This window comes from Chiroxiphia lanceolata, chromosome 26 (genome assembly GCF_009829145.1).
Source record: "Chiroxiphia lanceolata isolate bChiLan1 chromosome 26, bChiLan1.pri, whole genome shotgun sequence".
In the NCBI taxonomy this organism is placed as follows: domain Eukaryota; kingdom Metazoa; phylum Chordata; class Aves; order Passeriformes; family Pipridae; genus Chiroxiphia; species Chiroxiphia lanceolata.
This window is the reverse complement of record NC_045662.1, coordinates 5,236,320-5,260,573: the sequence shown is the minus strand read 5'-3', so window position 1 is coordinate 5,260,573 and position 24,254 is coordinate 5,236,320. Positions and strand designations below refer to the sequence as shown.

General features: G+C 44.0%; 1 protein-coding gene across 4 annotated transcripts in view; it reads right to left on the bottom strand.

Moving 5' to 3' along the window:
• NPEPPS (aminopeptidase puromycin sensitive) overlaps positions 1 to 24,254 on the bottom strand; it is a 42,544-nt gene that overhangs the window by 3,261 nt on the left and 15,029 nt on the right. For all 4 annotated transcript variants that reach the window (XM_032711164.1, XM_032711160.1, XM_032711162.1 and 1 more), the window contains exons 3-22: positions 23,131 to 23,208; positions 22,060 to 22,181; positions 21,113 to 21,220; positions 19,279 to 19,479; positions 17,727 to 17,823; positions 17,586 to 17,619; positions 16,140 to 16,254; positions 13,578 to 13,742; positions 12,824 to 12,928; positions 12,457 to 12,517; positions 11,557 to 11,666; positions 10,928 to 10,991; positions 10,237 to 10,376; positions 8,387 to 8,521; positions 5,975 to 6,194; positions 3,587 to 3,729; positions 3,115 to 3,171; positions 2,583 to 2,690; positions 1,999 to 2,154; positions 1,848 to 1,895 (exon numbers count right to left, since the gene is read on the bottom strand). In XM_032711164.1, the coding sequence (XP_032567055.1) occupies positions 1,848 to 1,895; positions 1,999 to 2,154; positions 2,583 to 2,690; positions 3,115 to 3,171; positions 3,587 to 3,729; positions 5,975 to 6,194; positions 8,387 to 8,521; positions 10,237 to 10,376; positions 10,928 to 10,991; positions 11,557 to 11,666; positions 12,457 to 12,517; positions 12,824 to 12,928; positions 13,578 to 13,742; positions 16,140 to 16,254; positions 17,586 to 17,619; positions 17,727 to 17,823; positions 19,279 to 19,479; positions 21,113 to 21,220; positions 22,060 to 22,181; positions 23,131 to 23,208 (2,267 nt within the window). The remainder of the gene's footprint in view (positions 1 to 1,847; positions 1,896 to 1,998; positions 2,155 to 2,582; positions 2,691 to 3,114; positions 3,172 to 3,586; positions 3,730 to 5,974; positions 6,195 to 8,386; positions 8,522 to 10,236; positions 10,377 to 10,927; positions 10,992 to 11,556; positions 11,667 to 12,456; positions 12,518 to 12,823; positions 12,929 to 13,577; positions 13,743 to 16,139; positions 16,255 to 17,585; positions 17,620 to 17,726; positions 17,824 to 19,278; positions 19,480 to 21,112; positions 21,221 to 22,059; positions 22,182 to 23,130; positions 23,209 to 24,254) is intronic.

Below are 24,254 nucleotides of genomic sequence, written 5' to 3'. Positions count from 1 at the left end.
CCTGGAGCTCTGGCAACCTTGGGGCTGTGCCCACTGCCCTGGGGAGCCTGGTCAGTGCCCAACCACCTTTTGGGGGAAGAACCTTTTCCCAAAATCCAGCCTAAGCCCCCCCTGACACAGCTCCAACCATTCCCTGGGTGCTGTCCCTGCTCACACAGAGCAGAGACCGGAGCTGCCCCTCGGGAGGAAGCTGCAGACCCTCAGTCTCCTCTTCTCCAGCTGAACAAACCAAGTGCCCTCACCCTCAGCTTCCCCTCAAGGCCCTCCCCCATCCTTGGGTCCCTCCTTTGGACACTCTCCAGCAGCTTTAGATCCATCTTATCTCGTGGCACCCACAACTGCCCCCAGAGCTCGAGGTGAGGCCAGACCGGCACAGACCGAAAACCTCGCTGAGTTTGCAGGGTGTATGATCCCAAACAGGGAGTGGGCACAGCAAATTCCCTCCATTCCCATGCTAAGGGAAAGCCACAGTGGCATTTCCATGAGCCAGCCCCCTCCTGCCCTGTCCTGTCCTTGCTGCAGGGACAGCACGTGGCCCCGAGGAGCCGAATCCAGCCCCCCGGGCAGCAGGTCCAGCGGGTATTTCGGGACACCCGAAGGAGCTGTGGGGGAAGCCTGAGGCCACTGTGCTCAAGCATTTGTCCCGGGATCAGGTTTCCCAGCGCTCCTCCCAGGCCTCTTTCCAAGCTGTGGAACGACCTCCAAAGGCCCAGCAGTTTTGCTGGATAGTCTCACATTTCCTCCTCCAGCACCAACACCATCGATCCCGCCGCCAGCAGCTGAGGCTGGAGGAGCTTCCCCAGAGGCTGCTGTGACTTTGCATTTTCCAATGGGCTGAAGGAGAAGGAGCTGGCACAGCCAGGAGCCGTCCCTGCCTCCATCCAAGCAGCTTTTCCCGGGATTTGGCAGACCTCCTCACACTAGTGTAGCCACAAGGTGACATGGAGGCTCAGCCACGTGAAGTCCTCCGCTTGGAGCTCGCTGTGCTGGCTCAGGGAACTCTCTTGGAAAGGAGCTGGGATTTAGTTAGGGATGATTTTTCTGGTAGATGTTTTGCAAAGTGTTTTTTAAGAAAAAAAAAATACTAGCTATAGTGCAGGATTTCTCTGTAAAATCACTTGAGCTATTAAATCTTTCCTAAAATCACTAGATGGTAAAAAGGGCAGAGTGAGCTCATGGCTCAGCTGATCTTTGGAATAAGAATTCCTCCTGAGTATTTTCCTACCAGGAAAGCCATAATTAAGGGCCACATTTTTAGGTTTCTTCCTCCAAGAAGTCACTCTTTTAAAAGAATAAATGATCAAGCCCACACCCCTTCTCAGAACTCCACCGAGACAAGGGGGTGTAACAAAATCACAACTCCTTGAGTCCCCAGCCCAAGACAGACTCTGCAAAGACACTGATCTGCCTGGGCCAAAGCCTTGCCCTTGTACACAGCACAGAAAACTTGGAGCAGAGGGTGGAACCGAGCCAATTCCTGCCAGGAATTCCCCCTGGCTGTCACCCCAGGGAGCCCCAAACGAGCCCTGTCAGTCTGGGGAGGACGAGCCCCAGCTCAGGGTGGAACTCGGGGAGGCTCAAAACTGCTGCCAATCCGTGCTGGGTTTTATCAAAGCTCAAAAGAAGGAAAGAGAAATCACTGGAATTGCACATTGCTTGGAAAATGCCAGTTGAAGGAGTTCCAGTGATGTTGGATCCAACCCAAAGCAGTGCAGCTTGGGGGCAGAACCGGGCAGAGCCACAGCCCAGCACCAGAATCCACATGGAAACTCCTGGCTCTGCCCTCAGTGCTCACAGGGGGGACTGTCACGGATTAATTAACCACTTCTTTAATTAATGGCTCTTACCTTCACTTCTGCAGCCATTTTATCATTTGCAAATCCATCCACTGTGAGCTGAAGGGGAAAAAAAAAAACCCCAGTGTGAGCCAAGGGAGAGCCTCCAGCACTTCCCCACAGGACAGTTTGGGTCTGGCTCCTTCCTCAGCCCTGCACGTACCTTTATTAGTCTGGATATCAAGAATCCCCCCTGGTATCGGTTATAAAGTTCCTCCCAGTTGTCCCTTACAAATTTCCAAGCAGCTTTCCTGCCCTGTTTGCTGCCTCCAGCAACTCCTCCGATCACCGACACCGTGTCCTGGGGACGTACCTCTTCCTGGGGATGGGAAAAAAACAAGGAATATTCCACCCTGCTCTCCAACAAATCCAGCATGTTTGGCTTTGTGCTTTTCCCTGCCTCGTGCATTTCTACACCTCAAGCTGGCAATAAAAGCTTTTTTATTTTTTTTTTTTAACCCTAAAAATTTTAAGGTACAACTCAAAGGTTTAATCTGTCAATTAAAAAAAAAAAAATTCCCTAAGAAGAGTTTTAAGATGCAATTCAAAGACTTAATAATTAAGATAATTTCTCCTGTTTTAACACATTTTATCCTCACACTGCTGTACCCCCAAGTGCTCTGAACACACTTGCCACTCCCACAATGTAAGGGTTATACAGTACCCTGAAGGAATATCCTAACATTAGGATTATTATTATAATTATTGTGATTATCCTACTGTCCAGCAGCTTTCCCAAGAACTTACTGAAAGTGCAAAGGTGAGAACTTTCTGAATCAGTTCTGGCTGAGAGATGGCTCCGAGAACACGTTCAATTCTGTTCTTCTCCTCCTGCATGTCTGCCTGCTTGTGGAGCTTCAGGGCCAAAGAGAAGGGTGTTAAAATATAAAATAAAAAAGGCTGACTTCTCACCTAATGGACTCCCCGGGTATGGCAGAGCTGCTAATTAATCTTCCAGCCCAAATTGTGACAAATTGACCTGGCTGGTGACTCACCCTGCAGTTATTCCCCCACCACAGACTCACCCCGTGCCCGTGAGCCCAAATTAAATTGGTAATAAACTGATTTGTATCGCTGTTTATATAAAGGTCAAGTAGTTTAGAAGGGCAAGTGTTCCTCCAGCAGGGAGGAAGGATCCCAAAAGGAGAGCTGGGACACTCCACTAGGTGGCAATTTGACACCAGGCAGGGAGCAGGGGCTGAGCCTGGGGGTGGATAAAACACATCCCAGAGGAGCTTTTGGGGTGAGATGTTGAGTCTGGGTTTGAGTGGGAACCCACCTTCAGCATGGTGTCCAAAGTAGAGCTGTCCCCGTGCTTCAGCACTGTCACATAGACCTAGGACAGAGCAAAAAAACCCCGAGGAATGCCTTTGGAACTGCCAGGAATGGGACAGTTTGTGCACACTGGGGTCAGGATTCACCCCAGGGAACACGCCCAGCACTGATCCCCGTGTGTGTTTTAAAACTGGGTTGCAGAGATGCTCCAACTCCTTCACTTTTCCCCCCTCAACCTCAGCATCATTTTGGCAATTCCAACCACAGGAAAACCCCAGGATGGCAGATCCAGGGATATTTCATCCTCCCCAGGACCATTTCCTTCGGGAGCTGAGCCAAGCTTCAAACCGAGCCAAGCTCCCACCACCTCCGCCCAAACCAGTTGGTTCTCACCCCCTGACACTGGTTTTCCTCTAATTCCCTATTTTTGGGAGTGGGGTCAGCATTTTGGGGCACCAGGATGGGCAGTAACCTACAGGACTCCTCAGATCAGCTGACAGGATGTGTTTTCCTTCCACGTGGTCCTTGAACCGGCGCCGGGCCTCTTCTAACGTTGCCTTGTGCCCAGCTTTTCCCAGTTTTCCCAAGACCAGACCCCTCAGAAGGGCATCTAGGTGACCTAAGAGTGAGGAAGAGGGAAAAAAAAATGTAATTATTGGGACACATAATGGAGCCCAGGCCTTTCCTTCCTGGTGGGAGGAATACACTGATTTTTGGTGGGGAATACATTGATTTTTGGTGGGGAATACATTGATTTTTGGTGGGGAATACATTGATTTTTGGTGGGGAATACCTCGATTTTTGGTGGGGAATACCTCGATTTTTGGTGGGGAATACCTCGATTTTTGGTGGGGAATACATTGATTTTTGGTGGGGAATACATTGATTTTTGGTGGGGAATACATTGATTTTTGGTGGGGAATACATTGATTTTTGGTGGGGAATACATTGATTTTTGGTGGGGAATACATTGATTTTTGGTGGGGAATACATTGATTTTTGGTGGGGAATACACTGATTTTTTTTTTTCACAAAAAGGAGAAAATTCCAGCCCAAACACAGCCTGTGAGTCTAAAACCTGAGTTGTGTCAGTGATTTTAATCATTTTACCTGCACCAGGACTGACCAGGACAGGTAAATATGCACCTATAACATGGTTTTCCATCCTTGTGATCCAAGGATTTTCCTGCACTCCAGCAGGTGGAAAGTGAAGCAGAGAATTTTTACCAGGTACAGAAAGGTTTTACCCCTTTTAACTTGTGAATAACAGAAGGTTCTTTTGGGGGGTTTGTGTCTGGTTTTAAGTATAAAAATACCCCCTGAATGCCTCCTTTTCCTCCCTTCTCTCCCCTTTCCCAAATTCTTGATGGCTCATTTAGAGTTTTCCAAAACCACCACTGGATTTCACAGAGGTTCCCCCTATAAATTTGAATTATTGACACGAAATTTCCCAAACCCACCACTGGATTTCACAGAATTTTCCCCCAAAATCTTGAATTATTGACACACAAGATTTCCAAAGAGGTTTCTCCTAAAATTTTGAATTATTGACACAAAATTTCCAAACCCACCACTGGATTTCACAGAGGTTTCCCCCATAATTTTGGATTATTGACACATAAGATTTCCAAAGAGGTTTCCCTCATAATTTTGAATTATTGACACCTAAGAGCTCCAAAGAGGTTTCCCCCAAAATCTTGACTTATTGACACACAAAATTTCCAAAGCCACCACTGGATTTCACAGAGGTTTCCCCCATAATTTTGAATTATTGACACAAGATTTCCAAAGAGATTTCCCCCAAAATTTTGAATTATTGACACACAAGATTTCCAAAGAGATTTCCCCCAAAACTTTGAATTATCGACACAAAATTTCCCAAACCACCAGTGGATTTCACAGAATTTTCCCCCAAAATCTTGACTTATTGACACAAAATTTCCCAAACCACCACTGGATTTCACAGAGGTTTCCCCCAAAATTTTGAATTATTGACACAAAGTTCCCAAACCACCACTGGATTTTCCCCCAAAATTTTGAATTATTGACACAAAGTTCCCAAACCACCAGTGGATTTCACAGAGGTTTCCCCCAAAATTTTGAATTATTGACACAAAGTTCCCAAACCACCACTGGATTTTCCCCCAAAATTTTGAATTATTGACACAAAGTTCCCAAACCACCAGTGGATTTCACAGAGGTTTCCCCCATAATTTTGAATTCTTGACACAAAATTTCCCAAACCCACCACTGGATTTCACAGAGGTTTCCCCCTAAGTCTTGACTTTTTGACACACAAAGTTTCCAAAACCACCAGTGGATTTCACAGGATTTCCCTCAAAATTTTGAATTATCGACACGAAGTTCCCAAACCCACCACTGGATTTCACAGAATTTCCCCCAAAATTTTGAATTATTGACACAAAGTTCCCAAACCACCAGTGGATTTCACAGAGGTTTCCCCCAAAATTTTGAATTATTGACACAAAGTTCCCAAACCACCAGTGGATTTCACAGAGGTTTCCCCCAAAATTTTGAATTATTGACACAAAATTTCCCAAACCCACCAGTGGATTTCACAGAGGTTTCCCCCATAATTTTGAATTCTTGACACACAAGATTTCCAAAGAGATTTCCCCCAAAATTTTGAATTATTGACACACAAGATTTCCAAAGAGATTTCCCCCAAAATTTTGAATTATCGACACGAAATCTCCCAAACCCACCAGTGGATTTCACAGAATTTCCCCCAAAATTTCGACTTACCGACACAAATTTCACAGAATTCCCCCCCTAAACTTTGATTTATGGCCCCAGGAGTTTCCCAGCCCCCCCCAAAGGGTCGCAGAGCAGAAGTTCCTCACCCTCCCCAGGTTTGGGGTCCCAGCCCAGCCTCTCCCCGATGGGGGAGAAGATGTCCCTGACGAATCCCTGGATGTCCTCGTGGAAGTCTGTGTGGGACAGGAGGGTGGAGAGGATGCCCAGGTTACAGCTCAGGTCACTCCACACCGTGTAGTTGGGCTCGTTCACAAAAGCTTCCATGACTTTGAGAACCTCCACAGTGCTGATGATCCCGGCCCGGGCCTGGCAGGGAGGAAAAAAACACGGAATAATCTTATTTTCAGGCAGAATTAAGGCATTGAAGAGCTCCTGGTGTATTTATTTGTTGCCCTGTTGCTTATTTAGTGGTTTATTTATTGGTTTTAAAACGGGATTTTAGCCAAAAAGAGATTTAATCTTGGCTTTTTTTTTGTTAATTTGGGAGTTTGAAGGAGTCGTTTGTGCTTCCCGTGGATTGGTGTGAGCACAGCACTGCCAGGAAAATCTGGATTCATTGATCAATCAGGAGATCAACAGCTCCAAGCACAGGAAAATAACACCTGCTGGTATATCTGACCAGATAATTCAGATTTTTGTTAATTTGGGACCAGCTCATTCAGATTTTTGTCAATTTGGGATCAGCTCCCTCAAGATTTTTGTCAATTTGGGACCAGATCATTCAGATTTTTGTCAATTTGGGATCAGATCATTCAGATTTTTGTCAATTTGGGATCAGATCATTCAGATTTTTGTCAATTTGGGATCAGATAATTCAGATTTTTGTCAATTTGGGATCAGATAATTCAGATTTTTGTCAATTTGGGATCAGATAATTCAGATTTTTGTCAATTTGGGATCAGATAATTCAGATTTTTGTCAATTTGGGATCAGATAATTCAGATTTTTGTCAATTTGGGATCAGATAATTCAGATTTTTGTCAGTTTGGGACCAGCTCATTCAGATTTTTGTCAGTTTGGGACCAGCCCAGTAATTTATGGTACTGGAAAAATCAACAGTGACATTTCTAAGAAATAAACAGCAAAGTTTATAATAAAGAACAATGTTCATAATAAATAATACCTATAATATCTGATAGTATTGATGATAAAGATTTGTCATAAAGAGTTATGTTTCTAATAAATAAATAATATTGATCATAAATAATATTTCTAATAAAGAAACAACTGTGATAATAAATAATATTTCCAATAAATAAACAATATTGATAGTAAATAATACTGATAATAAATAAACAATATTGGTCATAAATAGTATGGATAATAAATAATATTGATCATAAATAGTATGGATAATAAATAATATTGATCATAAATAATATGGATCATAAATAATATGGATCATAAATAATATGGATAACAATATGGATAACAAATATTATGGATAATAAATAATATTGATAATAAATAATATTCATAATAAATAATATTGATAATTTATAATATTGATAACAGATAATATGGATAACAAATAATATGGATAATAAATAATATTGATAATTTATAATATTGATAATAGATAATATGGATAACAAATAATATGGATAATAATATTGATAATTTATAATATTGATAATAGATAATATGGATAACAAATAACATGGATAATAAATATTATGGATAACAAATAACATGGATAATAAATATTATGGATAATAAATATTATGGATAATAAATAATATGGATAATAAATAATATGGATAATAAATAATATGGACAATAAATAATATGGATAATAAATAATATGGACAATAAATAATATGGACAATAAATAATATGGACAATAAATAATATGGATAATAAATAATATGGACAATAAATATTATGGATAATAAATAATATGGATAATAAATATTATGGATAATAAATAATATGGATAAGAAATATTATGGATAAGAAATATTATGGATAATAAATATTATGGATAATAAATAATATGGATAATAAATATTATGGATAATAAATATTATGGATAATAAATATTATGGATAAGAAATAATATGGATAATAAATATTATGGATAATAAATAATATGGATAAGAAATAATATGGATAAGAAGTATTATGGATAATAAATATTATGGATAAGAAATAATATGGATAAGAAATAATATGGATAAGAAGTATTATGGATAATAAATATTATGGATAATAAATAATATGGATAAGAAATAATATGGATAATAAATATTGTTGATAATAAATAATATGGATAATAAAAATATGGATAATAAATATTATGGATAATAAATAATATCAATAATAAAATTATTGATAATAAATATTATGGATAATAAATAACATGGATAATAAATAATTGATAATAAATAACGATACCAACAACAAACAAACATTAACCCCGTGCAGCCTCCCCAGAGGCATTTGGCCCGTAAAAACTGCCTTGAGCCCCCAATTTTTGGAGCTTTTCTCCCACTTACCAGAGAGAAGAGATCATTCTGCAGGCCCAGCCTGTCCACAGGGGGGAGGGAGAGGTCTTTGATGGCTGGGATTAAACCCTCCAGCATGTCGGGGCTGTACTGGGTGCGGTAAAACCCCACCGTGCCCAGGTTGAGCTGCAAGGACCAAAACCAGCCCCAAATTACAAGGAGGGAACAAAGCAAAGGATGGTTTGGTTGGTTTTTTGTTTTTTTTTTTTTTTTAATGGTTTGGACCAGTGGAAAAGTCTCCAGGCTCTGCAGGTCAGGGAAGAGAATGGTTATGATTTAAATAAAAAGATAAAAGCGCGATAAGTGAGGGGGAAAAAAAAAAATCAAGATTTCCAAGGAGAAAAGGACAGGGAGGGGAGAGGAGAGGAGAGGGAGCTCCCCCAGCAGATCCTACAAGGGGCCCAAGCACTGCTGCCTTTCTGGTTTTAAATTCTCTCTCAGTTTTTAAACCTGGTTTTAAATTCTCTCTCAGATTTTAAATCTGTTTTTAAACTCTCTCTCGGTTTTTAAATCTGTTTTTAAACTCTCTCCCAGTTTTTAAATTCTCTCCCAGTTTTTAAACTCTCTCTCAGTTTTTAAACTCTCTCTCAGTTTTTAAACTCTCTCTCAGTTTTTAAACTCTCTCCCAGTTTTTAAATTCTCTCCCAGTTTTTAAACTCTCTCTCAGTTTTTAAACTCTCTCTCAGTTTTTAAACTCTCTCTCAGTTTTTAAACTCTCTCTCAGTTTTTAAACTCTCTCTCAGTTTTTAAACTCTCTCTCAGTTTTTAAACTCTCAGTTTTTAAATTCCCTCTCCCAGTTTTTAAATTCCCTCCCAGTTTTAAATTCCCTCTCAGTTTTTAAATTCCCTCCCAGTTTTTAAATTCCCTCTCCCAGTTTTTAAATTCCCTCTCAGTTTTTAAATTCCCTCCCAGTTTTTAAATTCCCTCTCCCAGTTTTTAAATTCCCTCTCCCAGTTTTTAAATTCCCTCTCCCAGTTTTTAAATTCCCTCTCCCAGTTTTTAAATTCCCTCTCCCAGTTTTTAAATTCCCTCTCCCAGTTTTTAAATTCCCTCTCCCAGTTTTTAAATTCCCTCTCCCAGTTTTTAAATTCCCTCTCCCAGTTTTTAAATTCCCTCCCAGTTTTTAATTTCCTCTCAGTCTTTAAATTCCCTCTCCCAGTTTTTAAATTCCCTCTCCCAGTTTTTAAATTCTCTCTCCCAATTTTTAAATTCCCTTCCAGTTTTAAATTCCCTCTCCCAGTTTTTAAATTCCCTCTCCCAGTTTTTAAACCCTCTCCCAAATTTTTAAATTCCCTCCCAGTTTTAAACCCCCTCTCAGTTTTTAAACTCCCTCCCAGTTTTTAAACCCCCTCCCAGTTTTTAAACCCTCTCCCAGTTTTTAAACCCCCTCCCAGTTTTCAGATTCCCTTTGGCTGCAGCAGAGCTCAGCAGTGGCTTTTTTTCACATGCACATTTGTCTGGCAGTGGCCACCAGAAATCCTTCCCACTAATGAAAGATAAACAGGATTATTTTTGCTCAGAGTGGACTTGAACTAAACTCTGGTTGCCCTGGGAGACTAAAAAAGCCACCACATCTTCCACTCCAAAGCTGCCTCTGATTGCCCAGGCTTGGATTCCTCAAAAGTCCCAGTTTACATTGTCTGGAGTAGTTTTGGAAGGGAAAAGGGCTCCATTAAGGAAGTGTCCAGTGAGGAGCCAAAAATCCAACAGCAGCACAGAAGAAACACAAGATTCCGAGGGGAAGGAATAAATTTAAACAAAAGAGGAAAATGAAAGGCAAGGGAACATTCCAGTGGCTCCAAACTCATCCCCAGCCGTGTTCTCCCTCCTGAGGACTCACCTTCACCCACTGCTCTGGTTTGGTGTCTTTCAAAACCACTGTGAGCTCTGGTTTGTCCATCAGGATCTGCATTTTGGCACAGGTGGGGTCATCACTTGTGCAAATACTTATGGGCACCATCCACATGGGGAAATCCTCCCCTGGAAGGAGAAAAGGGTGGAAAGGAAGGTCTGAGGAAAAACATAGCACTGAGTAACAAGGTGTTCAAACAGGTTCAGCACTGGCTGCTTCAAGTTAAATGGAACAGAGGCACAAAACTGAAGGAGAATGAGCTAAAAGCCAAAAATCTTTAAATCACCTTTGAAGGCAAACATTTTAATTTGTACAAGCATGGAAGAGGAGTGGGATCTGTGGTGGAATCAGAGGTGGCTCCCACATGAGGGGTTTTTATTCCAGCCCCACTCCAAACCAGCTGCTTCCAGAGCTCCTCAGATGCAGGACTGGCCCCAAACTGGACATTCCTGAAGGAACAGGGAGCCAGGGAGTGCAGAGGAATCCTGCTCTCCATGCAAGGACATGGGAACCACATGTGTGAGAGCTTCAACATTCAAATTCCTCATGTTTTCCCACCCAGATCCAGGGTGGGAATTACTCAGGGCACCTGCCCTGCCCTGCCCTGGGGCTGTTCCACCTCCCAAAATTGCTGCCACTGCACGAGCAGCAAGGGTCACCCTGTTCCTGCTCATCTTACCAGTATATGGTCCACTGGCACAGAACTTCTTCTGCACTAACTTCAACACTCTGTCATCTTCTTGCTGAAGACAAAAAGGGAAGAAAAAGAGAGAAAGGAATTTTTAGAACCCCTGATGTCAGCTGCTGTTATCACTGTGTGTGCCCTCTGCTTAACGGGGTAACTCGTTTCCTCCTCCTCCAGAAGGATCCACCCGAGGGTTCATCCCAAAGCACAAATCCCTGCTCCTGTCAGAACACACATGCCCTGATTCCCAGCTGAGTTTGCTCCCAGTGATCCTCCCTCACCCTGCAATCTTGTGGAATAAGCATAACTGAGGTGGAATGAGAAGCAGGGTGAGCTGAGCCAGAGCCTCCCTCCCCCAGCCCACGTTTCACACACAGCAAAATCCAACGTCAGCAAACTCCAGGGATGCAGGGAGTCCCTGGGATAACTCCACAGGGATTTGCAGCAGATTCCTGCAGGGAGCTGTGCCTCCCTCCCTTCACAACCAGAGCTGTGACCACACAGAGCAACCCCCTGCCCTGAGCAGAGGGGATGTTTGGATCAGTGGATGCCCTAAAGCTGATCCTAAACCACAGCTCAGGGCAGAGCTGCAGCTCCGAGGTGACCCCAAAGGTTGGATTTACCTGCTCAGCTTCCACGTAAATGAGTGGGAATCCCATCTGTTTGGTCCACGTGTTCATCACAGCAGCAATGGGTTTGCCACTGGCTTTTTCCAGGCTTTCCCAGAGATCCTCTGCAGGAGAAAAGTCTGACTTAGGACTCCCATAGTCTGGGGGTGTCCAGATTTATTAAGGACACAATAGGGGAGGGTGGGCTCTCACTCCAGTTTGTCTTTATGCTTTGGGTTGTGTTTTTATTGAATTGTAACAGAGGAGAGGCAAGAAAAAGGAAATAGTTTAAACCACTGATGAGGGAGAGAGGGGAGGAACAGCTTCTTTACTGCTAAAAAATAAAGCAATCAACACACATCGTGAAAAAATACCTTAAGAATAACATTAAATATTCAAATAGTGCCATCTTTCCCTTTAGTTTTTTTATATATTATGTCAAAACTGCTGAGCAAACACCACGGGCTGCCAGAGCCTGATGTTCCACTTGCACATTTCTGCCTGATCCACAAAAAGGTTTAAGCAAAGAACGTGCTGGGGGAACGTTGGACGAGACTTTGCCCTGTTTAATCACACACACGATCAATAACTGCAAAAGGGAGCTTGCAAAAGGCTCACTTGGCAAAGCAAAGGCTCTGTTTCTAAATTCCATGACTCTGCAAATGTGGCAAAGGGTAAATCAGCCCTTTCACATCACCTCAGCCACTCACTCCCCAGGTAGAAAACCCCTAAGGGTGCCGAATCCTGGCTGGGCAGGGGCACGAAAGTGGAAACAAGCCAGTTGTTTCCTGGGATTTCAGCTATCTCAGGTGGAAAAAAGGCTGTTTAAGGATTCATCCCCTCAGCACTGAAGGGCTGGACTCCAGAAATCCCAATTTTTTTCCCCCCCCCAAGCCCCACAGTGACCCCAGTTACCTGTGGCAGCGTTTTTCTGCTGGAATTTGGTCAGGTACAAATTCATGCCTTTCCGGAAATCCTGGGAACACACAGTGGGATATGATGTCAGGGCACCTCCCTCCGTGCCACACTTACACCCAGGGATCAGCCAGGGAGAATTACAATCAGTGCTACAATTCCTGCCATATTCCCCATCATCCCATTTCTCCCGGGTTAATCCCAACAGAGCCCGGATAAACTGGGAGAATTTTTCCAAACATGGAATACACAGATTCAATTATTTTTATTTTTTTTTTTTGCTTAAAAATCATTGGTTTTAACTGCAAAAAAAAAAAAAAAAAGATCTGAAAAGCCCCAGGTGGTTTTTGCAGCCCAATCCCTTCACCTCATCCCCGATGTAGTCGTGCAGCATCCGGATCACGGAGGCTCCCTTGCTGTAGGAAATGGCATCAAATATTTCATCCACCTCGGAGGGGTGGCCCACACTGACCTGGGGGAGACAGGAGAGAACTCCCATGAGAGGGATTTCAGCTGCCAGAACGTTGGATTTTGCTGGTTGTAGAGTTTGGGAGGTGACTTTTCTCCCAAAGAAGGCACGTGCACACCCAGCACTGGGTTGTCTCTGAGCCACTGAACCACTGCCCAGTTAATTAAACTTACTCAGGTATGGCTGGGTTTAGAAGTTAAACACCCTTTAAGTTTGGTTTTGGTGTTAAATCTAACAGATTTGGGGTTCTTTTGGTGTTAAATCTAATAGATTTGGGGTTCTTCCCTCAATCCTTTGGTTCGACACTTGTCCCGAAGTGATAAAACCAGGGGAAATTGTTCAGCCCAGGGACAGTGAACACAACACAGGGAGTAAATCACTCCACAGTGACCTGCTGCACAACATTTATTCCTTCAAACACTTCTTGTGCCATCAGAACACTCGATCTCTGGGAATTACAAGGGAGTTTTCTTTGTGCAGCAGAGGAAAGCAGAGGAAAATAGAGGGAAATCCCCGCCGGTGTAACCACAACTCCAGCTTTCCCTCTGTGGCAGGAATGACTACAAAGTTCCCTTTTTAATTACCAGGAAACAATCTTGCCCTGGGGCTAATAAAAACCAGGGATACAGGCAGGAGGGGAAGCAGGACTCACTTCAATGGGGTGGCTGTTGTCTAAGGCATCGAGCTCCTGGGCCCGTGTGTAGTCGGCAGAGACAAACTGGGTCCAGATGTCGTACTCTGGGAAGCAGTGATCCACACACAGGTACTCAATCCACGAGGCAAAGCCCTCATTCAGCCACAGGTGGGTCCACCATTCCTGGGAAGGCAAAGGAAAGGCCAAAATTCCATGAAACAGCGAGAAGTTGGCAGCAAAAAATTTAAAGTTTTGCAGGGTTAACTCAGTGCAGAGCAGAGATGTGTCACTCGTGAGCACGGATTCACCTCTCTGAAGAATCAGCGGGGCAAGAAGAGCCACCAGCACCCAAAAATTGCCTTCCCCTTAAGTTTTAGGGACTCTACATGGAGCAGAAATTCCCAGAGCCTGGACTAGAGGTCAGAGCAGAGCCGTGGAACAGCCTGGATTAGGGAAAACCCAGCGCCAGGCAAAGCTGCAGGTCCGTGAGGCAGCACAGCTGGGGGGACACAACGGGGGCTTTCTTCCCCAAATTGTGGGACAAAGAGTTGGTTTGGGCTTTGTTTTTTTTTTTTTTCCCTCCTTACATTAAGGAGAAAAACCTGGAATCTCGAGAAATATTCTGAATTATGGAAACCTGAAGCCTGGTGAGCAGTTCAAAAGTTGTTCCTCACCAGCCAAAAGCGGGATTTGTTTTTTTAAAGGTAAGAATGCGGGGGCACAACGGGGTCTTTCTTCCCCAAACTGTGGGACAAACAGCTGCTTTGGGGTTTGTTTGTTCTTTTTCTTCCTTACATTAAGCAGAAAAACCTGGAATTTTGAGAAATATTCTGAATTATGGAAACCTGAAGCCTGGTGAGCAGTTCAGAAGTTGTTCCTCGCCAGCCAAAAGCGGGATTTGTTTTTTTTAAAGGTAAGAATGTGACAGCAACATTTTAAAATTCTGCCTTTCACTTGGATATTAGTATTTAATATTAGTATTTAATATTTAAGTGAAGCAGGGAAGGTAAGGAAAAGGGCCATGGATACTGAGGAAGGAAACCCCCTTTTCCATGCTTTAACCACCCACTTTAAATGCAAAAGGGGTGGGTAACTCCGAGTGCCACTGGTGCCTCAGCACAAGGAGCTGGGCAGGATCCAGTCCCAAAAACCTCCTGCTTCTCCTCTCAATGAACCACTGTCCCCTGGGAGGGTGGAATTTCCACAGGGAAAGCTGTGACAAACTCCACTGCTTTATTTTTAGAGTGGAGAGCATCCAAATTCCTTTTACATCCCTGGTGCACCTGTTTCCCAGACTCAGGAATTCCTCCCACACCCAGCTCAAACACACCTGGAGTTCTTCTTATTTATCAGAAAAACTGGGATATTGTGCTGGCCAGAAGTGGCAAAGCAAAGCAGAGATGCCACTGAGGTTTTCTGCTCCATTCCCCTCATCAGAGAGGAGGGAAAGTTGATTTTCTTGGAATTATCTAACACTGGAATGCCTTTTTCTATTTCACACCTGCATCACAGAAAATAATAACCAACAAGAAAAAGCTCTTAAAGGAAAATTTGGGAAGAGCTAGAGCTTCGAAAGGAAAAGAAAAAGCTGATTTAATGTATGTTTTAGAGGGTTTTGTGAACTTTCTCAGCCCTTTTTGTCCCCAGTTCTCACCAGGTTTGTGGTCACTAATGGAGTGTGAGCATTTCCTGGCATCCCACAGGCTGTCACAGGATGCTGGCTCTCCCTGCTTCCAGCTGTTCAACTCCACCAACAGCTAAAAATACACCACTCCACTACTGCTTTTCCCTGCAAATATTGTGCTGCTCTCACATGGAAGCTGCCACAGACAGGAATGGCCAGAGCTGCCTCCAAACTCTGCTTTTTGTTTTAATCAATATTAAAATTAATACTAAAATTCATATTTACGCTGGGTTTTTTTTCCCCCTCCATCCACTCACAGTTTAAAGAGTGAAGATTTAGGGCTCCAAACTGGTTTTTTTTTTCACCAAACGCTAATTTCTTACTAAAAAAAAAGAACTTCAGAACCTGCAAAACATTTGGATTCCAGCAGGGAGTGGAACAGGAATGTCAGATCCAATTCCCAGAGGGAGCTGGAGCCATTTGTTCCCAGCAGAAGCTCTGACAGGTCCAGGGTTGGTTTGAGCACTAAATGGAATTTCTTTACAGATTTTCACTCTTGCTGCCTCCCAGGTGGTTTTATTCCCACTAAAAATGAGTTAAATTCCAAACCATTCGGGCACTGGCCCCACATTTATCCCGAAAATTTCACAGGAGCTACAGGGCTGGGAGGATTTGCAATGAGCTGGGACTGCTTGGGATAAAGCCTGACAGGTGGATCATTCCCAGCTGAAAGGAAAACACCGGAATATTGCTAAATTCTAACAAGGGACACACCCAAACAACTCCAGATTAATTCACCTGGAAAAGACCTAGGAATGGAAAGAATAAATTGGGAATAAAGCACGGCTTAAATATTACATTTATTAATTTAAAGATGCCAAGCTGCTGTTTGGGGGCACTTAACCACACTTTGGAGGATTTGTAGCTGTTGCACAGGATTTGTAGCTGTTACATACCATGGTCACAAGGTTTCCAAACCACTGATGAGCCAGTTCATGTCCCACAACCAGAGCAACCCACTGGCGAGATGAAGAACAGGAATTTTTGGGGTCAATGAGCAGAGCTGTCTCCCTGTGGTGGAGAGAGAGGGAGAACTGAGCAAGGGGGTGGACGAGCCCAGGGGGAAAAAACACAGTCAAAAGCAGGTTAAATCACCTAAATAAGCTAAAAAGTGATCAGCACGACTGAAAAAATCATAATTAAAAAAAAAAAAGACCAAACCCAAAAGCTACTTCGGCGTAGACATTTGGGAAGTTCCACAGCTTTTGGAATGCTTTGGAGCAGGAATTCCTTATGGCATGCAAGAAGACAAGTGGAAAAAGCCAGGCAGGAGTAAAAGTTCATCCTTTATTTCTCAGCCAGCTCTCCTACACAATCTAAGAACCTCAACTGCAGGAGGGATGCACAGCACGTCTGCCCTGCCTCCCTCATTCCCAAAGGAATTCTGGCTCTTCCAAGATGTCTTACACAAGTTTCTCCACTTGTGCTCTCCCTGAGCCAGGCACAAACCTTCCCCTAGCCACCATCAGGGCTTTGGGGGTCTCTTAAAAACCCCTGGAATGCTGTAATTCCAAGGGAAGCACCTCAGCTGGTGCCTCCCAAAGGGATGGAGCCAACCCAAACTCAGCATAAGGGGGGGGGGGAAATGAACAGCACCGTTAAGCTTCCAAAAATTCCCCTCATCCAGGAATAAACACACGTATTTTTCTTTTCCACAGGGAGCAAAATATCAGATTTCATCAGAATTGCAGTGAGAAGACAAATAGATTTGAAACCTGGGCTCGAATTCCCGTGCTGATTTTTTTGAGGCCAAATCAAAAGCTCGAGCAGAAGGGATTAAAACTATTTCAGGATTTCGGGTCCAGAGCTTACAGGTTGTTTCAAAATGCAGGGAAATGGTTGGGCACAGAAAATGGAATGATGTCAAGCCAAAAGTACAAAAGCTTGACCAGAAGGAGGGGGGGGGGAAAAAAATAAATCAAACTGAAAAGAAAGGCAAGTTAATGTTTTTGATTTGCTCATCTCCACACGGTTACTCTGGGGGAGGGTTAAATTTACCAACTTGCCCACGAGGTAAAAGGAGAAACTCTTCCAGCTGTGTCAGTGAGTTTTACAGGGCAAAAAAAAAAAAAAAGGGGCCAGGAAAGTTTTCCTGCAGAACAGGCAGTGCTGCCAGACACTTAAAAACCTCACACCCTTGGACAGCACCTGCAAGAGCTGATTTTTTGCCTTCCTGAGCTGTTCAATGCCACCAAAATTATCCAAACCGAAGCAAGAATTGAAGGTATTTGCTCTGTCTCATTTGGGATGACACCCAGTAATTACAGCTCCCTAAAGCTAATCCAAGTTATTCCAAGAATTAGTGAACAAAGAGGGGGAAAGACAGTATTTTAACAGCATACCTATAAGTAACAAGGCCCCAGTTCTCCATGGCACCTTTATAAAATAAATACAAAGGTTTATTGATATTGATACACACACCTCTTCCTAAACGTTTCAAATTCAAATTAAATACAGTTCATCAACAAAGTGAGTTACTTTACCAGCAGCAAAGTCTGCAATAGCTATGAGATCAATTTTAGGAAGAGGGTAAGGAACATTGAAGTAGTCCTTATAAAAAGGCAGAGTTTTAGCAGCAACCTGTAAGAAATAAGAGGAGAAATGTCCTGTTAACTTGGAACTGGGGGAAACTTGAGAATTTATGATTGAAACTAAGAAAGCAGCACAAAGATTTCTTCCAGCAGCCCCACTCCCAGCTCACAATGGTTTGGGAAACTCCCCATCCCTGTTTTCTCCCAGGCTGTCACCACCCTCCAGGACTTCTCATCATCTTCGGGCCAAAGCTGAGATCAGAGAACCAGAACTTCACCAGAAATCAGAACTTCACCAAAAATCAGCAAATCAGAACTCCATCAGAAATCAGAATTTCATCAGAACTTCAAATCAGAACTTTAATCAGAGAATCAGCAGATCAGAACTGACTCAGCTGAGTTAACCCACGTGTTTTGGTCGTTAGAGACGTTGGTTTAGTGCGCAGTTGAAATTCTCTTTAACGAGCTCAGTCTTTTTGAGCCACCAAAGCAAATCAGAACCGAGTTAAAACCTCATGTTTTGGTCATTACAGACTTGGTTTGACCACAGTTGAACTTCTCTTTAATATTAAACTCGAGGTTTTTTGAGACATTAAAGCAAATCAGAGCTGAGTAAAACCCATGTTTTGGTGACTGCAGACAATGGTTTGTCCACAACTGAAATTCTGTTTAATATTGAGTTCAAGCTTTTTGAGCCATTAAAGCAAATCTGAACTGAGTCAAAACCCATGTTTTGGTCATTACAGATACTGGTCCACAACTGAAATTCTGTTTGACATCAAACTCAAGCTCTTAATCACTCTTAATCAACCAGCATGTGGCTTGACATATGCCAAGATTTATTATATATATTATATATATTTATTATTTCTATATATTTTTATATATTTTACACATATTATATATGCTTACCACTATTTATTATACATATATTTTTTAAACCACCAGGTTTGTCCAACCTGTTCAGGTTTTGTGCACATTAAAGCAAATCAGAACTGAGTCAAAACCCAAGTTTTGGTCATTGCAGACATTGGTCCACAGCTGAAATTCTGTTTAATATCAAACTCAAACTCTTTAAGCCATTAAAGCAAATCAGAACTGAGCCAAACCTCATGTTTTGGTCATTACAGATATTGGTCCATAACTGAAATTCTGTTTGATATCAAACTCAAACTCTTTAAGCCATTAAAGCAAATCAGAATTGAGTCAAAACTTATGTTTTGGTCATTGCAGACATTGGTCCCCAACTGAAATTCTGTTTGATATCAAACTGAAGCTCTTCAAGCCATAAAAGCAAATCAGAACTGAGTCAAACCCCATGTTTTGGTCACTGCAGACACTGGTTTGCCCACAGCTGAAATTCTGGTTAATTTGGAGCTCGGCCTCTTCGAGCCACTAAAAACACCCACAAACCCCAGGGATTTGGGCCACAGAGCAGAGTGACCAGAGCAGAGGCGTGTCCAGGGATCCCTCCTGGACCCCAGGCCCCTCTGAGCTCATTTACCTCCAAGGCAAACTTTCCTTGCTCCGCTTTGCCCACGGGGGTGTAGACCCGGACCAGGACCCCGTCCTGGGATCGCGCCTCCACGAAGTCGTACTCGCCCACCACGAAGGCCACCAGGTACGTGGACATCACGGGGGTCCTGGCAAACTTCACCTCCACCAGGTTCTCGTCATCTGGGTAGGGCTTCCTGTCCACCACGTTCTGGGGGGACAGAGGGACAGAGGGAGAGTCTTTTTTTGGGGAAGCGAAACCGGGATTGCGCAACGTTGTTCCATCCTCATGAGTCACGCAGGGAAAATGGAAGGGGGTTAAGGTTTAAAGTCCAGGCCATGGTGTGGTTCTGCAGTTATTAAAATGCCCTGTCCAACCTGGAGATATTGTAAAAACATACAAGATATCAGAGAATCATAGAATCAGCTGGGTTGGAAGGGACCTCCAAGATCATCAAGTCCAACCCTTGATCCACTACCGCTGCGGTTCCCAGCCCATGGCACTGATGCCACATCCAGTCTGATCTTAAAAACCTCCAGGGATGGAGAATCCACCCCTTCCCTGGGCAGCCCATTCCAATGGCTGAGCACCCTCTCTGCAAAGAAATTCTTCCTAATCTCCAACCTAAACCTCCCCTGGTACAGCTGAAGACCGAGCCCTCTTGTCTTGCTGATGGTTGGGTGGGCAAAGAGACCAACCCCCCCCTGGCTCCCCCCTCCTGTCAGGGAGTTGCAGAGAGTGAGGAGGTCTCCCCTGAGCCTCCTCTTCTCCAGGCTGAACAGCCCCAGCTCCCTCAGCCTCTCCTCACAGCACTTGTGCTCCAGTCCCTTCCCCAGCCTCGTTGCTCTCCTCTGGACCTGCTCCAGCCCCTCAATGTCCTTCCTGAGCTGAGGGCCCAGAGCTGGACACAGCACTCCAGGGGTGGCCTCACCAGTGCTGAGTCCAGGGCAGGAATCACTTCCTTGGACCTGTTGGCCACACTGTTCCTGAGCCAGGCCAGGATCCATTGGCCTTCTTGGCCACCTGGGCACACTCTGGCTCCTGTTCAGCTTCCTGTCAAGTTATAAGTTATAGTCCACTATTTCCAAAGCATCTGTCCTTCAAAACCAGCACTGCTCCCATCCTAGGAAGGCTCCAGCTTTTGCTTGAAACACAAACCTTCCCTTGAAACAGAAACTTTCACTTGAAGCAGAAACCACGTGGTCAAGGCCAGGCCAGACTTTACAGGTAACTCTCAATGTTAGGAATAAAAAAGAAAAAAAAAGGTCTATTTTTAAACTGACTCTTCTCCAGCAACATCATCTAAAAATATATGCAGGCAGCACAAACTAAAAATGCCCATTTTGTGACAGAGGTACTTCTGCTTCCACATTTCATCCCAGTTCCGGACAGAAATTCTCCAGAGCAGGAAACTCTCTGATTTATCTCAAGTGCTTCTGGGTAACACACAAAGGACTTTTCCCCAGTCACTCTTAATCAACCAGAATGTGGCTTGACATATGCCAAGATTTATTATTTATTATATATATTATTTATCTTTATTATTTTTATATATTTTAATACATTTTTATATATTTTACACATGTTATATATACTTACCACTATTTATTATATTTTATTTTTTTTAAAACCACCAGGTTTGTCCAACCTGTTCAGGTTTTGTGCACCTGACATCAAATACCATCTTGTTTCAAAGCTCTCTGCATTTATTCCTCCTTAGCAATAGCAAGGCAGCCTGTATTCCTAATTCTGTTACCAAGACACATTATTAATTATCAATTAAGCAGCTGGTGTTATCACAGCTTTATTTAAAACACTGTTTATTTGCACATCAAGGACTCACCATATTTGACAAAGCTACTCTGTCTTTAGGAACCACCAAAGAAATATCAAATGTTGCCTTAATAGCAGGTTCATCCCAGCAAGGGAAAGCTCTGCGAGCATCAGTAGCCTGAAAAAAGAGCATTAAAGAAATAAATCACAGGAGATTGTGGTAGCAAAACACACAAATTCAGCTTATTTTGGGGCAAGAAGTGGGTGAATCACGGACACTCTTGACCTCTGCATCAGAGCATTTTATTCTTATTTCACCCTCAGCTTGAATAAATAAAAGCAGCTGAAAAGGCCTCTGTGCTCTGATGGAATTGTACAGTCTGAGGAAAATTTAGCAGAGTCATGAGAGGAGCAAAGCTCAGTCATGTGAAAGCACAGAGGGCACCCAGGCGTTCACAGGCCCTGCACACACGACCACCTATTTATATTCCCTCAGCCCGCTCCCAAAAAACGCTCTGCCCGTGGCAGGGGAGCTGCTGCCTGGTTTATGTAAGCAGGAGGATCACTCTGGAATTGCAATATGGAGTGAAATTCCTGCCATTTTGGCCGGGGTCTTACATAACAGGGCCGGGCCGTGGCTCACATTTGGGATGTCAGGGAGACGCCGAGATAAAAGGCACGGGGGGGCTGTCAAAGAAAGATTAAAGTGCTTCACACAAGAAGGTTTCACAGAGGTATCTGAGCATGTCTAAATCATGAGATGTTCCTGAACACTGCAGCTCCTGCCTGTCTAGGGTGCATCCCACAGCAGCACCAGCCCTGCCTGGGGAATGGGAACATCCCGAATTTCCTGCCCTGGAGGCCGCAGCTGTTTAAATGTGAGCATTACCCACACTCGGAGCAAGGAGTAAAAAAAACAATGAAATTCACCCAGAGGGGAGAGATAAAGGCAGGAAAACTGTGTCTTTGCCTCTTCCCAGCATAAATCCCCCCTGAAAGCAGCAGGGCAGCCCGTACCTCGAACTGAGTGACAGCAGCGTAGCGGGTGTCTCCGGTGGGGGTGGTGTATTTACTCCGGTAAAAACCTTTCATTTTATCATTCAGCTCCCCTACAAAGTCTATCTTTAGGGTCCCTGTCCCTGCAACACAAACAGAGGGGGGGGGGTTGTTACTGGATTGTGCCAAACAGAGCATGGATTAGGTCTGGACCACCAGGTCCCTTCGGCTCCTCTCCGTCCCTCCCGTGCCAGCCCCCCACGAACCCTCCACTCTCCCCAGACAAACTCCAGAAGAGCAAAGCCAGGCTCCCCACAGATTTTTAGGATTGCTACCAGAGGCTGCTGCAGGGCTCAGTCTCACCTTCTAAGCACAAAGCACAACCAGGAGAGACCAACCTTAAGCCATTCCCAAAGTCTGATCCTCTAATCCTCACTTTAAAGTTGGCACAAATATAGGATATAAGCAATAATGGCATCCTGTGGAATCCACCACAAAGCCAAGATGGAGCTGTGGCAGTGCTCAAGCTCATAAGTCAATTAGTCTCAGGATTTATTCTGCCCTTGATGTCTCTCAGTGCAAAAGGGGAAACCTGAGCCTGCCCGGAGCAGCAGCCAAGATCCCATAGAACCAAACATTCCTGCTTGATCATCCCAGAATTTCCTATTTGCATCTATCCAGAGGAAATAAAACTGCTTTATTTAAACTGAGGAGCTGTTTCAACCCACGGGCTCCTCAGAGCAAGAAACTGCAGCAGTTTCAGGAGAATCCAAACATCGACGGTGAGGAAAATCCTGCAGTAATTCCAGTGAGCTCAGGAGGAATAACAGGAACAGCTCCTGCCTCCCAAGAGCTGGGAAACAATCAGAGCCACCTCAGGTGTTGGCAGGAATTACCACCCTTAGTGAAACAACATTTCCAAGTCCAGAGGCTCCTGAAGTGACCCATGGTGGGCACATCCACAGGGAGCACCACACCCACACTGGGGAAGGAACTCCAGGGAAGGCAGAGCTGTCCCACTCCAGCTTTTCCAAGTGCAAACCCCTCAAAGCCAGGGCTGAGGGCAGCAGGGAGCAGGGGAATAGCTCCTACCTTTCTGCAGGGTACTGGGAAAGGAGAGAGTAACCTTTTCATCCTCGTTTTGGTAGTTGAACCCCGTGGCGTGAACCTCTGGAACAGAAAACATTTCCTCGGTCAGAGGCAGCCCCAGAGAGGGGTTTGTACTCAGGAACGTTTAGATTAGAATAGTAAAACATTTAAAATGCACTGAGTCAGCTGAACCCAACATGCTGCAGCTCCTGAGCAAATCAATGGAGGTTCTGAATAATCCATAATTCAATGTGAGGAAGCAAAGGAACACCCTCGTGCTCAGAATTCCACGGCAGGGAAAGCTTCTGCCCAGCCCAGGAATGAAAGCTGAGCTGATAAATGATAAACCTGCAGCAAGAACAGTATCTGGACACCAGGAATGTTGGGAACAGCTGCCACAATCCTGACAAATGGTGAAATATTGCACCAAAATTCCCCTCAATATTAAACCACTTCCATCAGTGCAGCAGGACTCTTAATAATTATCCCAAACAAGATGCTTAGGATTTATTTACCCAATCTGTGGCTCTCACTTGGAAAAGCACATTAATCTCCATAGCAGGGGAGTGTGGGGGGGGGGAGTTGCTTGGATTTAACCACAAAATAAAACACAATGTTGGTTTTATTTAAAAAGTGACTTCAGAAGCAGAGTCCACCTTGGAGTTCCTGTCCTGCTCAGCAAAAGGATCCCAAATCCACCCAAAAATGAAGCAGTTTGGTATTTACACAGCACTGGAACTATTTGTGGATGCAAACATCCAAACTATGAGGCCAAGCTGGAGAGACAGGGGGAGGGAACCTCCCCAGGAATTAAAGTGTCCTGAAGCTCCACAGAGCCAGGGGAGAGCACCTGGTGTTGTCTCCTCCTTCCTAACTCAGGTCCCACTTGCTGCCTCCAACATGATGTGGATCCATGATCCTTCAGCCAAAAAAACCTGGAATGGCTATGCAGGACCTCACTCTGCAAGTTCTGCTCCCTGTGTCATTCAACCACGGCAAAAACCCTTGAGAAATTATCTTTAAGAACCTCAAATCTGCTCCAAAGCAGCTGAGAAACAGTCTCTGCAGCAGCATCTTCCACTGCTAAACCTGGACACAACAACAGGCTTTTCATCCTAAAAGGAAAA